The sequence below is a fragment of the Myiozetetes cayanensis genome, unplaced genomic scaffold (assembly GCF_022539395.1).
Source record: "Myiozetetes cayanensis isolate MyiCay16 unplaced genomic scaffold, myiCay2020 scf4, whole genome shotgun sequence".
Classification (NCBI taxonomy): Eukaryota; Metazoa; Chordata; class Aves; order Passeriformes; family Tyrannidae; genus Myiozetetes; species Myiozetetes cayanensis.
The window spans coordinates 20,803,758-20,820,822 of NW_026087631.1; the positions used below are offsets into that span (position 1 = coordinate 20,803,758).

The following is a 17,065-nucleotide window of genomic DNA, read 5'->3' on the forward strand; positions in this document are numbered from 1 at the left end:
GCCCCGCCGGCCGGATGGCAACCTCCCGGCCTGCGGGGGGACAGGGAAGAGTGCTCGGGGGCAGCCACGCCCGGGGCCAGCGACAGCCCGGGGCCAGGGAGCGCACAAACATGCACAACACGGGCCCAACCCGGCTGCCATTTCCCCTGCCCTTCGGCGCTGCGGGCGGGCGGGAGAGAGGGCGGGGAGAGGAGGCGGAGGAGAAGGAGGAGGGAGGGGAGAAGGGAGAGGGAGGTGGCCGAGCCAGAGTACACTAAGGCGCTCAGCTGCCAACACTCACACATCGCCTGCCGCCGGCGTCCCAGTGGTCCTGGGGAGCGAGTACAGGCGAAGAAAAGCCAGACGCGGGAGAGGACGTAGAAGACGGCTTGGCAGGGGGAAGGAAGTCAGAGAGGAGGGAAACGCGGAGAGAGGGAGAAGGAACCCTCCTCCCCGCGGAGAGACGACTTCCCATATAGCCGGGGATAGAGGGAAAAGCTGGCGCTCAGGAACTGTGAGAGAAGCTTTCCGAGCAAGTTACCCCGGAGAGCGGCGGGAAGCGAAGACAGCAGCAATCACTGATCAGAACCACTATTCCCAACCCCTCATCATTTAACCCTTAGGCGGTTCAATGCACTACTCCAAGCTCTTCCTAGTTTCCTCCTCGGGGTAACTTCGGAGGACGCGCCGCCGGTGCCCCCCGGAGGTGAGGAGAAGCGTCTCGGAAGAAGGAAGAAGTTTTGTGGGGGTTGTGTGCCGAGGAGGAGAAGATGGGCTGGAAGCGCCGCTGCTGCTGGGGAGGCGGAGGCGGCGGGGACCTTCTCTGCCGGCTGACCCTAGTGCTAGGGTTCCTGCTGCCCGCCTGCAGGACGCGCCTCTACACCAACCACTGGGCTGTGCGGATAACCGGGGGGCTCCAGGAGGCCAACAGGGTAGCGAGCAAATACGGATACGTCAATATAGGACAGGTAACCCTACTCACAACTACTTCCTAGCGGGCGCCGGCGCTGTGGCCGGCGGGCGGGCGGCAGGGTGCGCTGCCGCCGCCCTGCGCCGCCGGGACAGGGGCAAGGACAAGGGCAAGGGACGGGCAGCCCCGCGGCCGCTGCCCGACCCCGGCCCCGCCTCAGGCCCCACCGCCGCCGCGGGGCGGCCCGCGAAGCCGCCCGCCGCCCCGGCCTGCCGGCGTGGGCCGCGGGAGGTGATGCGCGGGGGCAGGTATGCCGGAGGGCTTGGGGCTGTGTTCTCCTCTTACGAGGCCAGGTGTGAAGCGGGGCTCGCGGGGGGGGAAAGGGGAGATCGTAGCCGAGGGGCGTCCCGTCGCCGCGCTGCCTTCGCGGCGGCTGAACTTCGCTCCGCCGCGGGCGCCCTCCTGCCCCCACCTTGCAAATTGAAAAGCGCTGGTACAAGAGGAGCTCGTTCTGCAGCGAGTGCCCTTCTGTCTCCCCGGCAGCCGGGACGTGGCAGCTGCGGCCGTGGGGGGCGTCTCGACCCCCGCTTCGGCGGGGCGTGCGGAAGGAGGAGGTGGCCAGGGTGTCCCAGAGCGGTGCCGGGTGTGTGGCTGCCGGCGGGTTCCGCGGGAAAGGGGAGCGCACCGGAGGGCCGGGGCCGTACCTGAACTGCCTAGATCCACACATCACACTGACGGGAAATTCTTGGATCCAGCCAGATTTAGAAACTGCAAGTGAGTAAACACCTGGTTCTCACTGGATCCCGTCATATGATAGTGCCCCCTGCTACAACTAGGCACAGTTCTGTATAAAATGTTCTAACATCGCTTTTTCCGATGGACTTTATATTCAGTTTTCTAGTTATTCCTAACAATTGTCCTCAAAATATGAGTTACATATGTAGGATTTGCTAGGTGAGTGCCTAAAAAATAACCAACTCTGTTGTGTGTTTGGGTGTAAACGTCCAAGTACACTCTTTCTAGACATCAGTTTCTACTACATGAATTGAAAAGTTAGAAATGAGCATTTACAGGTACAGAATGCTTCCTTTTATACATGAAATTCACAAAAACGCAGCTGCGTTTACACAGCAGGCTTTTCATATCAATCAGATCAAAGTGAGACACGATTACTATTGTGTTGTAGAATGAGTTCCCACTTACTGCATCATTGACTCAAAAGTCTGAAGCATATCTCCCACGTGTTACCAATCATTGCAAGCCTGAATAAGATAGCTGTGCAGTCTATTAAGGTAAATAATTTACATGAGAAAAACTGGAAAATGTCACTGAGGTAGCACAAAATATGATGTGCAAAGATGCAGTTACCTTAAAAAAAAAAAAAAGACTACCAGCTTCTCTCTTGCAGCACTGAGGTGAGCAGGCAGTGCTACTTCCAGTTGGATGCACAAAAATGTGGGAGGAAGCTTTCATGTAAAAATTGAACTACCACCTCAAAACTACCCTTTAGGATTCCAAGCACAAAATTTTTTTGCATTGATCACTTTTTTTTTTTTTTTGTATGTGTTACATGTGTTTTGCTCAAGGTGTTTCTCTGTATTCCTAGCTGGGCCATTATATGCCCAAATAAGCAACAGTTGGTTGCTGGATGCACTTTCCCTGACTTTTAATTTTGCCAGGCTGGTTGGCCAGCTCAGAGCCTGCCTTTTTATACTTTGCATATCCAGACCTCATGTTGAATTAGGGAAAGAATGTAGTGAGCCAAAATAGTTTCTTATATGTTGGTGAAAGTGCCGTGCATACAGCTATGAGGTATCAATAATGGATAAATTTCTCATTGGGTATACAGATGAGAATGAGAGAAAATAGAGATTATAAATAATGAAAAGCTGAAAAATACTTTAGTGGGTATACAGCTAAAAAGACAGCCAATGTGCAGATGTGAAGAAACCAATACCTTTACTTACTTATACAGGTAGGGAGAGTGCAAGGGAAAGACAGATGCAAGAATATTAAATGATGGATACATGAGAAAGAAGACTTCCACAGTGGCATAAACTAGGCTGATGGGTTATTCCTTACCTTCTGGCTGTAACTAGTCTGTAATAAGAAGAAGCACATGCGGGCGTATGTGAAGGAATTCCACAGAACTTCCTGTATGTATTTTGGAATGGAGTAACTGGGTGCTAGATGTCAACGTGCTGTGCCAACATGTAGCTCTGCACTCTACCATTACATGTGCTAAGAAGTGGTGTGCGTTTGCACAAAGTCCTATGCAGGTTTCCTTTCGTGACCATTGTTCAGTTTCTGGGAACTTCTTGCAAAATTATCTCCAAATGGTATTTCTGTGACAGCACATTCGTTAGTATGTTGGTAGTCAGTCTAATGTTTGTTCTTTTATTTCCAGCTAGTGCTTGTACAATTTGCATCATACTGCCCTGGTTGCTAGATAGAATTTATAATTTGAGAATTCAGTGTTCATAAAATAATCCAAATGGCTGTGGTCTGACCATATGTAGTTTAACACTTGAATATATATGGTTTAAAGCCTGTGTAAAATCACTGAATTTCTTATCAATAAATAAAGTGCACTGTTTTCTATAAAGCCTCTCAATCACTCTTTGTAGACTGTATCTCTTGGTAAAGATGGGTAAATGGAGTAAGATTTTGGAGAAAGGGAGTTAGGACTAGTCTGGACTGATGAGTTAGACTTGCTTTTTGTGTATATTTGGAAAAGCAGAAAGATATTTGATGCAAAAAAGAGAAAGTGCAAAGGAAGATGAGAACAGGGCAGCTACCTGCTGTTTATTATGGAGAAACAATTGTAAGCAATTTTAATATCTCTTTTGTGTGAGGTGTTGAAAGATACTCTCTTAATTGAATACACTATGAAAACACTGAAAGAAATAAGCGGTACGCAGGATTTACTCATGTGAAAACATTGAAAGAGATAACCCATAAGTGGAATTGCCTCATACAGTTACACAGTAACTTTAATATTTTTGGTTAAATTAAAATGAAAAGCTCCTCTTTAAGAAGAAAGTGCAAAAAACTAAATCCAAATTCCACTACAGCTGTTCCAAAGAACTAACTCAGTACAAATTGCTCAGAAAAATAATCTAATTAAAATATTCAAGATAAGAGGTAATGAAACTGTATAAAAATGGAATTCAATTGCAAACCAGGAGTATTCTGACAACAGTTAATTGTGTGATTAGAGGTGAAGGGAGTAGTGGAAAAGAGGAGTTCTGAAGGTCTTATTCTTACCAGGCATTCTGTTAGTTTTGTATTTGTGGAAAAATGGCATTGAAAAGTACATTAAGTTGATCAGAGGAGACAAGATAGTAGGTCCAAGAAGGCCCTGAATTGTAAACACAGACCAACATACCTTCTTCCAGTTTTTGTTATTTAGTACATTCCTGGTAACAAGAGGAATTTAACTTTCCTCTTTTTTTTTGATTCTTGTGGGATTTGGAGAATGTTCAGCTGAGTCTTGAAATACCTTTCAAGTCCATTTTTATTGCCATGGTGGAGCTGCAAAGGCTACCTGAATGACTGGACAAGTCAATCAGAAACAGATGACAGAAAGGGGTGTTAAAAGAGGCCTTGAGATCACCTGCTGATGATTGGTGGAGAACTCCTTCTGCTCACACCTTCTGGTAAATTCTTGGTGCTCTCAAACTTCTTCTGTGGTCTCCATGTCTTGTTATGGAAACTTGAAGCTTTAGCTTCTCTGTTCATTTAAAATAGGAGCTTTGCATTAATTTGTGAGGGACATAGCATAACAGAGAAAGAATCCTCTTTTACTCTCTGTTTTTCACCATAGGCTATATGTTTTGATTTCTGTTTCCTACAAATTGCTCCAACATGCTACTTGGTTATCTTCTGTTTCCTGTATTACCAATGTAAGGTGTGTCTCCTGTGTTTCACTGGACTTTAAAATAGCATTCATATGTAATACTGGGACGTAAATGCATAGAGGTTTCCTCTTCCCCCCCACCCCTTCCTCAATGTATTGCAAGCTTTTCTAGCCTACCCTTGAAGTGCAATTAGTAGTTTCTCTAGCAAGGAAATCCTTGTCTTATGTGAAAAAAATCTGATCTTTTTGTTTGGGTTTTCTAAGACAGTGGTCTGGACTGGCAAGCCCTCTTGGGCTGCAGTAAGGTAGTATAATGCAAAGCAGCAAAGGAGTTGTTCTAAGTTATATGCTGGATGCAGCAATTTAGGGTATAATGCATCCTCCAGCAGCTCCTTGTGGACATGTTTTTTATCTTGGAGTGGCTACAGAAAGCAGCCGTTTCTCTTAGAACAAAGTATCTGTCACTGGCTTCGGGGAACGTTTCTTCCAGTGTTGGTAGCTGTCAGGAATTAAGCATATAGTTTGTATAGTGTGTTGTACAATTGGCTTAAATATTGTGACTACTTTGCTGTCATCAGGTGCCAAGAGTTTCTTGTTCAGGCAGTAGATTTTAATTGAAGGTTCAGGAGCATGAAAGAAACAGACAGTTGATACCCCAGAGGTGCTGGAAGAATGGAAGAGATAAAAATATCTTATCTGTGGCTCCAGCAAGGAAGATGAATACTGCATTAGTTAGTTCAGGAGTAAACTTCAGATGCTTCTGTTCCTTTTCTCTTTCTTAATTCTAAGCAGGGACTGAGGATGGGTTAACACTTTTCCAGATCACATCTTTCCTCACCTTATAATATTTTTCCAGTAACTTTACTTTTCTGATCTCTTTCAGAACTTAGTAGCTTACTCCTTACCCTTGACAAGTGACAGACTACCCTTTCCCTCCAATTTTCTTCCTTCAGGGAATACACACTATTAACCAAAAGATATCTAAGTGACTAATTTTGAGGTGTGGCCTAGGACTCAGTTAGATATACAGATTTTTTTTTTAAATAATGTAAATACTGATGTGATTTACCAATATGTATTCTGTGGTGGGAGGTTTTTTTGATGTTTTTTTGTTTCTTTGTTTTGTGGGTTTGCTTTTTTTTTTGTTTTGTTTTTTTGTGTGTGTGTTTTGGTTTTTTTTTTTTTTTAGTGGGGGTTTATAGATTTAATACTAGCAAATCACACAAAGAATTAGCAAATATTAGTTCATTTCAAACCTCAGTGATGGCACAGAGATGATGTTGTGTAACAAGGTCAATTGATCAGAAAGAATGGGAGGAATGGCTGTTTTTCATTTTCCAAATGTATTCCTGATGGAAGACAGAAGTAAATTTTGCAAACTTAATAATTCAAATTGGAAGAGAAGTAAAAAAGCATTCAGTTAAGGGAAAAGGAAATTTATTTTGAGATAAAAACTCTAAATGAAGACTGTTGTCTTCAGCAAAGGAAGGAATTAGCTGTTATGGTCTCCACCACTTTACTTGGATGTCTCAAAAAGGGAGGATGGTAGGCCCATAGTGCAAAGAACTTCAGCTACCCCATAATATAGATGGATAATAGAAGAGACATACACCTTAAGAGCCTGGATGGTCACAGCCCTGAAACAGAATATACTCTTACTAAAATTTAATACCTGTAATAAGTTTAATGAAGTCCTGAGTATTAACGAGACAAGTATCAGGACTATGGTATTAAAAGAATTAATGTTAGGTGTACTCTAAGCTGTATGCACATGCAGATATATATAGTGGGGTTACACAGATGCACTAAGGAAAAGTGAATTTTCTCTTACTTATGGCAGAAAAAAAATGTTCATTTAGGGACTGGTAGAGAATAACCACCAGATAGAAAAATATTTGAAAAATGCAAGTCTGAAACAAAATTTTTCCAAATGCTCACATGCCACAGAATCAGTATACCCACACATACCAGAGACTACAGAGGGTATTCTGTGGCTTATTACTTCATGCTTAGCAGAAGTTCTCTCGTCTCTGAAGTTACAAATGAGAGCGAGGAGGGAGAGAGAACAGAACTTGGTACTATTTTTTAGGAGTTGGATGAAGAAAAGGAATGGCTTCAGATGATAGAGGCAATTTAGTAGCCTTTGTATGCTGTTACAAAATGAGGGAAGATGAGAATCTTGTTTAACAGCATAGTAGTCAAGCTACAAATTATGTGATGATTTTTTTATTTAAAGCCCTTAGGAAAACACTCGCTAAATTATGATTTTGAGAATAACAATTAGTTGGAAGCCCAACTTACAAATGGCAACACTTGTGTGAACTGCCTCTGTCAAACAAAGTACATAAAGAAGTGGGCCAGACTAGGTTAAAATGGAAGAACCAGAAGAAATCTGTAAAACATACTGAGGTAAATCAATAATGCATACTGGTATATATAGATATGATAAGACATCAGTCATGTCTGGTATGATATAACCTCTGACTGACAGTGGCTAACAGCTGTAGATGGGAAGGGCAGGAGGGTCATTATTGCAGATTGGTTTGTCCATTGCAGTGCACTTAAGGAGAAGCAGCTGTGCCCACATGTGTGCTGGCAGATATATGCCCAGTTTTCAAAGGTCTTCAGTAAGGAAGCTCCATGTGGTCAATCCTAGCTGGCTCCTTACGCGCTGCCCCAGTGAAGTCAAAACTGTATTAGTCTTCCTGCAGTTCAAAGCCTGTGTTTCTTGTTTCTCTATGGACATAAAGAGAAGCAACATCAGAAAAGTTGTAGCATTTCCGTCTTCCTGTCACCGACTTGTACAATTTTTTCATCCAAGCTCAGTCATTACCTTTGTTTCATATAGGTCAGATTTTGACCAGTCATGCTCTTTGACTCTGGTCTTTCTAAGAGCTCGTCATCTTGAACAACGAGCTGCCAGGTCATTACAGCTGAATACAGCATAAGGATTCCTTCAGCTGACATCAGGATAGCACGCCTATTTATATAACCCATTACAGCGTTTGTCTATCCTGCAGCCATATGATATTCTTGACAGAGTTTAGCCTGTGATCTGCTATGGTTCAGATTGATTCTGCCGAATTCCTAGCCCATTGTTCTCCCCACTGAATTTATCCAGTAGGTTAGTTTGTTTTGTTAGGTTAGTACCTTGCTTATGCCTTTGCTGAATGTTGCCCTGCTTTTCCAGACTTGTTTTACAGTGTCTGTTTTGAATTCTGTTCCTGTCCCTCAACGTGCTTGCATATCATCTCTAGTTCTTCATGTATGTTGTCTTCCCTGCCAGGGTTCGGGTCACTAGTTGAAATGTTGACCAGAACAGTTTCTAGAGGAGCTCTGCCAGGCAGTTGTTTGCTACTCTGCTGTAATAAATAGATATATCAGTCTTATGTTGATTTGACCTACTGTTCCATAGTTTATTTTTGTGCCTTGCTTCAGGAATTTGGAAAGTACTATTACTCAGGTGGTACTTGAATATAGATAAAGATTTTATTTTGCAAAGTATCCACTCAAAATAAATATAAAAATCTCAATAGCATTGGATTGGACAAGATCATTATATACCTTAAGGTGTTCATAAGTGGAATTTTTACCCCAGTTTTAAACTAGTCTGAAATTAATCAGTTTTAAAAAGTGTTGGGGTTTTTTTTTCCAACCTACAGACTGAATTAGTCATGGCCAGTATATTACATGTCTGTTCTTGTGCTTAAGTGGCTCATCTGTTTCATTTACAGGGCCAGCCATTACTTTTGCTTCTGTAGCTTTTATTTTCCTATTAGAAGATAGGCTTCCCACTTTTACAGTCCTCATAGTTGCTGTGTTTTGATTGACATGTTTGCCTTGACCAGAAATTATGGCCTGCTTGTGTACAACCTCCCCACTGCTTTGTACATAAATAACTCTCTTTGTCAGGCAAGATATTTCCAGTATCACATTTGCATGTTCTGGAGCTGTGTTCTGTGACTGACCAGTGTATCTTGCTCTCCTCTCCAAATAATGAATAGTGAAATCACAAAGTGCAGATACATGTCAGCCATGGTTGTGAGTATATCATGTGGTCCCTGGTGAGGAGCTGTGGTGCTCTTTGTTACCTGCCAAACATAGGAAGAAGTATGATAGAATAGAATCTTGTTTGCCAAAGATTTATACCTTAAGACAGTGTTTCTTTGGCAACATGCTGGACCCAATATTTATGACTGATATTTGCAGAATGAAAAAACTGTTTGGAATGAAACATTGGCAAGTCCAGAAGAGTATCAGAGCTACAGCACGAAGTCCTGGCAGAATAGCTTGTGGAAATTGTTGTGGATTACAAGATGGTGCATGATGGAGGTGAGATTGTAAAAACCACATTAACCAGGCAAGATCATGGAATACACATTTCTAAACAAATCAGGATAGAAAAAATTCTCAGCAGAGACTCTCTCATATAGAAGGAATCTGCTTCCAGGGGGATGGCATGTTTCTAAATAAGGGATAGCCATCAACAAGAGCCTTGTTTTGACCAAATTTTGTCTCCTCTTTGTTTGTTTTTTTGTTTTTAGGATGTTTCTGTGCCAAAAGGGAACAGGCATCACTTAGGGGTGATTCCTGGCTTCTGGGGCCAAATTGAAGTTATATAGATGCTACAAGTCACACTTAAAACCTGTACCATATTCTTTATTCAAACTGTTACAAAACCGCTGGGTTTTGCATAAGAGTGCTTAGTAGGCAATGAAAGTGTTGCAGAGTAGTGCTGTGTGGCTAAAATTCAAGCGTAAAGTTGGATAATATTCTCCTTTTAGAAATATGTTGCTTAATCAATGGTAATATGTAGCCTACCCTCTGGATAAACCTAGAGAACATTTTTTCTTTTATTGAGCCTTTCTTTGTAGAACATATTGACACAGTAACCTGATGTCTTAAAAACAAGAAAAGAAAACACACACTGTGTCACACCTCTAAAACCAGTAGTATGACATCTAGGACATAGAGAAATAGATCCTCTTAACATTTTTGTTCACGTTTAAAGCCTTTTTTCAAATAGACTCATAAGGATGAAAGGTCATTCTGAGTCAGTTAGAAGATCCGTCTAGACACCACTGCCATAGGAACAGGCAGTGGTTTTAAGTTACTCTCCCTGGGAGAGGATGAACGAAACAAGCATCCGATGCTTCTACCTAACACTCTTCAGCTGTTTTCAGCTGAGGAACCTACATGAGCATACTCAAAAGTTCTCAATGTCTTTTTTGTCCAGATTCTTGTTCAGTCTTTGAACTAACTAAACTTTTGGCATCCACAATATTCTGTGGCAAGGATTTTTAAAGTTTGCTACTTCACTGTGTGGAGAACTACCTCTTTCGTTTGTTACTTACTGGCTTTGTTAGGTGGCTGCTGAAAGAGATGGTGAAAGATGATTTTTGACCAGTCTTACACAGTTTTTAGATTTCAAATATTTCCCCCTAAATTGTATTGTATATATTGTATTGTAATATTTTGCTATTCATCATACAGAAGTTATACTATATCCTTGTCTATCCTTCTCCCACTTGAAAACTTTCAGGTCTATTATGTCTTCTTTGAATAGAGAGGACTAGAGCCTTGCATTTTTCTCATAGTCCCGTGTTCTCTGTACTTATTCTTTGTACTTCAGCTGATGTCTAGTATATCATTTGTTGTTGGGACTTCTGTCAAGCTGAGTTTTCATGGATTAGTCTGACATAACCCTGAGATTGTCACTTCTTAATGGTGCTAGGCACCTCAAAATAGTTAATTTTAGTGTGAAGCTAAGTTTGTACATATTGGATTTCATTTGCCATTTTATTGTTGTGACTCAGTTTTACAGGGTCCTGCTGCAATGCATGCACAGTCAACTGCAGCCTTTAGATCTATCATGGCTGACATCTGCACCTCATTTCTCCCTCAGTTTTCCATGCATATTGTTTATAATGAGATAGTGTAGGTCCCGAAAGAGGTTCTGCAGTGGTACCCAGCAAAACTCTATCAGGGATCTCCATCCATTGCAAGAAGCTAATTGCTATTTAATAAATAAATCAATAAATTATTATTCCTAAGCTTTGTTTTCAGTCTTTTGATTGCTTACTTCTGCAAAGACCTTATGCAATGAGTTCTTAAATTCTTAAAACCTGTTGGTGAAAGGTATTGTCAAAAGCCTTTAGAAAGTTCAACCAGAGTATATCTATCTACCTATCTTTATCTATATGCTTGACCTCTTTGAAGAACACTAATAAATAGTGACTTAGAAGTCTGTAGTGCTTTTAAAAATTGACATCACATTTTTTTTACATTTTGAAATATGAAAAATGTTTTTTAAATGAGAGATTTTCAATTACTTTATTCATTGAGTGTTTTGTTCAGCTACTCTGTCCATATTCCTTCCACATTCTGGGCTACAGAACGTCAGGTATCATCAGTAATTGAGCTGAGCTGAACTGAAGCAAACAAATCATACACTAAATTTTCAAAAAAAATTTGAATGCTTTTCTGAGTGTGCTGTACTCCAGTGAACTAAGTATGAATGAACAGCAATGGGAGGGCTTTAAGCTGGCAAAGTTCCCCTACCTCTCTTGAAAATTAATAAGCACCCCTGCCCTTTATGATTGGACTGCAGAATAAACTGTTTTCTCTTGAGCAGCCAAGCTCCGCCCTGAGCCACTGACAGTTTTATCAGTTGGGTGTAGAGTGCAACTAATGCAAATACTTGCAAAATGGTCTTACAGCTCACATTAACTTTTTCCATTTTTAAAGTATTATACTCCCTGAAGTAGCAGTTTATGAAAATCTCAATAGTCTCTTAGGAAGGATATTAGAAATGCTTAATGTACCCCAGTTATATCAGGGAGGCTGACAGACCAGATGTGTCCCATCACCACCACACAAGAACTCCAGCCCTAGCTAGCGTGACAGTATTAACTGTGATACTGTGTACAGTTTTCCTGTTTGCTCCCTTTGTAAAGGAAGTAATTTGCTTTCCATGAATTGAAAGCACAACATTAATAGGATTTTATTCATACCTAATTGAAGTAAAAGTTAATTCCAGAGAAAAATATCTGGGATTTCTTTGACAGTCTTGACATGCACCCATCACTGCATTACTGTCATTGTTCCTTTCTGCTTGTCTGACCAAGCACTATGTTTGCTTCAGCGCAGAGTAGTTTAAATTTCCTTTGTCAGTGAACAGCAGACTCCTTCTGATAAATCCCAGTGTATGATGAGCATGGCTAATTGACAAATCACAAAACCATCACCTGGGAAAACTGATAACTGGATTTAAACAGAGTTTCAAAGCACTGCTTGCTATAGGAGTTAACCATTCTGTGACCTAGAAGGGCTATGGACTGTGTTGGCATCAATAAATGGTTCTACTGTTGCAACAGACTGCTCTTTTGAAAGCTTTCTTGTAGATAAATACCATTCCAATCTTGTGAAGTTTGAGCAATTTCCATTTCTTGCCTGGCAAATATAAATATTAATCTGACTCACATAACTGCACAGTAAGTAGTTTTGGCAGGGACTGGCATCTGTATTGTTTTTTTGATGTTTCTTATCGTGTAGGACTGAAAACAAATGTTTCAAAATGGAAATGCAAATCCATCTATAAAGAATACATAGTTTTAACCAATTCAGTGCTATCATTCTAACTGACCATCTTTTCCCTATTTAAGTATTTTGGTATTTTTCATGTAGTATCAATGTATTAAACAAATGTACAATAGAAACTTTGATCCTTTCTCCAAGGAAAAAAATTGTTTCATTTAGACAGCTAAGCATTCACTCAGCCCTCGGGCTGTAAGATTCTGCTGTCCAAACAAGAAGGCCACCGAGAAGTGTTCCTTAAATATGTGAAATGGATAGTGTCTCAAAGCTGTAACCTGTTTTTCGCTAGTTTGTAAATTGGATATCAGCTCTCATTGGTTTTTCTCTGCAGTGTGAAGTAATTTAGAAGCTTAAGCTACTGCTTAATTAGATTAACTACACTTAATCTAAAATGTAGGCCTTACTGAGGTCTGGGTTTAAAAAAAAAAATCGTTTCTTCCTTAAGTTCCTATTGCAGCTCCCATTAAATACAGTGAAAGATTTCAATGAATCTGGTAAAAGCTGAATTGAATTTTACAGCACTATGAAAAATAGTACAGCAGGAGACATCTGCATATGTGTCTGAATTAATGACACTTTTTTGTTTTGTTTTTATTGTTGCCATTGCAAAGAGCTACTTGAATTGGAATATTGTGAGACTGTACTGGAATTAACATCCCCTCGGTGTGCTGTAATGCTTTTGAAATACTCACTAATTGTTAGTTATGATGATATAGATGCTTTATTTCTTACTAGGGTTGAATGCTGCATAATGCAATATTTTTAGGGATTATTTTTTGGTCTAGTTTACTTATTTACTTTTTCTTTCAGTGTAAGAGAATTTTTTTGTTTTCATAATACTAAATTGTTACATGAGTTGGTATTTCTGTAGTTGTCTGATCAAAATCAATGGGATTGCGTGTGGTTGTGAAGACTGCTTATATAAATAAAGGGTGCTGGTAAACCTTCCTTTTACACAAAAAAATATAAACTTTTGTACAGCTCTAGCATTAACCAAATAAGATAGATGAACATGCCAGTAATGTGTGCACAAGTTGCATGCTTCTCTGTATTTGGTTAAGCGTGTTGTACAGACTTTGCTAGAGTACAAAGTTGAAGCATAATCTAGGTTCATAATGTTGGAGTTAGTGCCTACAAAGGCCACACAGATGAAGGTAACTCAGTCTTAGATATTGCCATGAGTCACTTCTTTATTACTTTGGTAAATTATATTGGTGATAGAAGAGGAAATTGCTTAAATCAAGTCTCATGAGAAAGAGTTATAACATTGTGTTTACTATGACTGATAAGAACCGAGTTCAGATTTACAAGACAAAGAACAGCATGAAAAGGTTTACTGCTGGCAATGTACATATTCACTGGAAAGAGTGTAACTAGTTTAGGTCACTACATTAGTAATTTTGAATATTACGAATTCTCTTGCTGTTAATGAGCTTACTAGTTTTATATTGATGTTTAAATCACTGGATAGAGATTTAACAGTATTTCTAACTTTGTTAAAAAATAAAACCTGTGTCTTAATTACCCTGTGTACTGTTCGCATGAATGAAATAGTTTTGTCAGAACTTTTCTCAACCCTCATTCTTATGCTTTATTATAATTACATATCAGAGAGTATAGGTTAAGAAACATTAGAAAGAAATAATCCTTACACTCTGGAGTAGTTAATTATGAATGGAATATGGCAGTTCTGTTTGCTACTTAAATAAACATTCATGATACTGCCTGAGTATCCATCCTCATTGTCTCATCAGTTTACATTTGTTCAGTGATACAACATGAAATAGGATTAAAAGTCAATAAAATAGTGACAGAGCTCATTTTGGATGATACAGTATGTCATTTAGATGCTTTAAATTACAGAGTAGTGAGTTAGGAACAGGAAAAAAGATTTCAGAAAGCAGTGGCAATTTATTTGACCCCCTGAAAATGTTAACTGGATTTGTTTCCTCTTCAGTGGCTTAATTTGTGGAGGTTGTGTACTGAAACAAACATTACTATGCTGGAACAGGCTCCCCAGAGCAGTGGTCACAGCCCCAAGCCTGACAGAGTTCAAGAAGCGTTCAAATAATGCTCTCAGGCACATGGAGTGATTCCTGGGGATTGGCCTGTGCAGAGCTAAGAGTTGGACTCAATTGATCCTCGTGGATCCCTTCCAACTCAGCATATTCTGTGAATCGTTGATATTGTCTGACAGTTCCTTTGCAGATGAAAGAATACATTTGTTACGTCTTGAACTTGCAAATGCATGCTTGCTGCATTGAAGTCACTTGAAATACTGCAGAGGTTAATTTTGTTTGTTCAATATAAAATCAGTACACTTTGTTGAACTCCTTTTTCCTTGCAGAAATAAGGTGATGACTCATTGGGCTTGAACTACCAGTTTGCATTATACTGTTCTCTGTATTGAAAAGGAAGTATAGAAAAGATCAATGGGAATGAAGGCAGTAATTGATTTCCTTTTGAGAATTTTCACGAAAAATGTAATGTTACCCTGGAACTCCAAACCCACGATCACAGGTTGCTGAGCAACCTTGCATTAATTTATTTGATAGGGACATGAACTTGCCAATTGCTGCAGTGCCCCATTAGGCAAAGCTCACAGTGAGACTGGGGTGGCAGTTATTAATGTGCATCATCGTACTTGAATGGTAACATTTCACGTGACAGATGTGTCAATGGCTTCCTTCACCATCTCCCTCCAAATGTTTTAGGTTCATATATCTGTTGGAAAGCAAAATCTACAATTCATACAAAACCCTGTCCCCTACTACTCCCTGCGCAATAATTAAGGACCTTGTGTTCTTTAATTTTTAGCTACTTTTTAAAATGCTGTTCTGATAATCACAGCGTGTTCATCAGTCTTAGAGAAGAGGTGGATGGACTTTGAAAGAAAGTTTTGAGTACTATAGTGAGATTTTTTTTCCCAATTTAATGTTTGAACAATGAACACATATCTTCAACTTCTCAAATTTTATTGATTCTTAACATCACTGAGGGCATATTTGTGTGCCCTCATCCCCACGGAAGGGGTACCACATAGCGGATGTTCAGCGGGTGCTAATGCGCAGCACACCTCAGGTTCAAGGAGGGCAGCCAGGTTTTTGTCCTCCCATAAAGACTGATGCATGTTCTTCTCGGAGCTGCAACAGGGAAGGGTAGGGACCAAGCTCAGGCCATGTTTCCATCATAAGTTTTGGAAGGAATAGGTATTTACTGTGGTGTCCTGTTACCTGTGAGGTGTAAGGAACAGTTCCTCTTCACTGCTTGTCTATGTAGGACTCAAACATCATTTTCACCTGGTCTTTATTCAGAGAGCTTTTTCTTGGCTTTATTTACCTGACAGGTGTTTTGGGATTTATCTTTTTATGATTTGGCTTCAATACTCTTTTTTTTTCCTGCACTTTTTGAAGTAGCATTGTTTTTAGAGAAATATGATCAAAGTATATTTTTGTTTAAAGAAAATCAGTTAACCTCTCCCACTTTCACAGCTCAGTAAGGCAGAAAGTAATTTCAGCAACAGGATTTATACAAATATATAATATAAAAAAGGTTCCACAATCACCTTTGGACGGATTGTTCATCTTGTATAACAGGAATTTTATTGAAGTTTATTAAATTTATTAAATTAATAAATCATTGTAATTTAGCATGTATTAGAATAAAGCTATGCTACAGTTCAAATTTATGTATTTTTAATATATAAATTAATCTTACCTCCTAGTTTTTACTATAAAACTTAGTTGTGACTTTGTACATGACAAAACTTTTGGTGTTTTTTTTAAATGATGTAAAACACTTTATGTTGCTATTTACTATTTTCTTGTTAGGCTTTTCCTTTATTTCTTCAAGTAATTCCACATGTTAAGTAAATTTACTGAGAGAGCAATAAAGTACTGTAATCTCAAAAACCAGAATTTCATCTGACAATATTTGTTTTAAAATACAGCTATACAAAGTAACCTTTATGCAGACGGTAGGATGTAGGAAACTTTTACCAATTTACCTCAACTTTTTGAAAGTTATAGGTCAATTAGGAGTGTCAGGGGAAACTTAACTGGTTTTATATTGCTAAATATATTTTATAATATATTTTGAATAGAACATTTATTTACTTAGAGAAGTAGAATTTTGATATTGAAAAATATTTTAGGATAAATCTAACTAGGACTTTAGAATTTTACATTTAAATTTAGATTTTAATTTTATGACAGTTTAGATTTGAGGCTATAAATATATTTAAATTATACTCTGGAATGGACTAGAAAGCCTTGAAAATAAAAACTGTGAGAAAAACTTTTTATAAATGTAGTTCAAATGAAATATAACAACTCACATTAATAATTTCCACTGCAAATTGAAATGATTTTATGTTCTTTTTAAGCTACATTTTTACTTTGTTTAGCTACAGTAGTGTTTTCTGCGAATTTTAAAGCTTCCTAAGATATAGATAAAAATTCAAATTAACATTAAAATTTTCAAAGTGACTGTGAAAAAAACTTTGATATTGAATTAGAATGATATCAAGAATTGTAATTGATCTCAGAATATACTGACAAAGGCACATGAAAGTTTAAAGGCTAAAGTTTATTTTTCAATTGAGAGAGTTATTGTGCTACTTTATTTTAAAAGCAAAATACAGCAGCATATAAACAACAGCAATGACATTTTCTGAAAGAACGTAATGCAGAGCTACTTTAGTTTAATGGCTGTTATTAATT

The 17,065-nt window shown here is 39.3% G+C and overlaps 1 protein-coding gene across 3 annotated transcripts in view; it reads left to right on the forward strand.

Annotated features, from left to right (window-relative positions):
- The first annotated feature begins 263 nt into the window (after nt 1-263).
- Nucleotides 264-17,065, forward strand: part of PCSK5 (proprotein convertase subtilisin/kexin type 5) — a 233,342-nt gene continuing 216,540 nt past the window's right edge. For 2 of the 3 annotated variants that reach the window (XM_050329291.1, XM_050329293.1), the window contains exon 1: nt 264-947. In XM_050329291.1, the coding sequence (XP_050185248.1) occupies nt 750-947 (198 nt within the window). In that variant the 5' untranslated portion in view covers nt 264-749. The remainder of the gene's footprint in view (nt 948-17,065) is intronic. The other variant, XM_050329292.1, reaches the window with a different exon arrangement.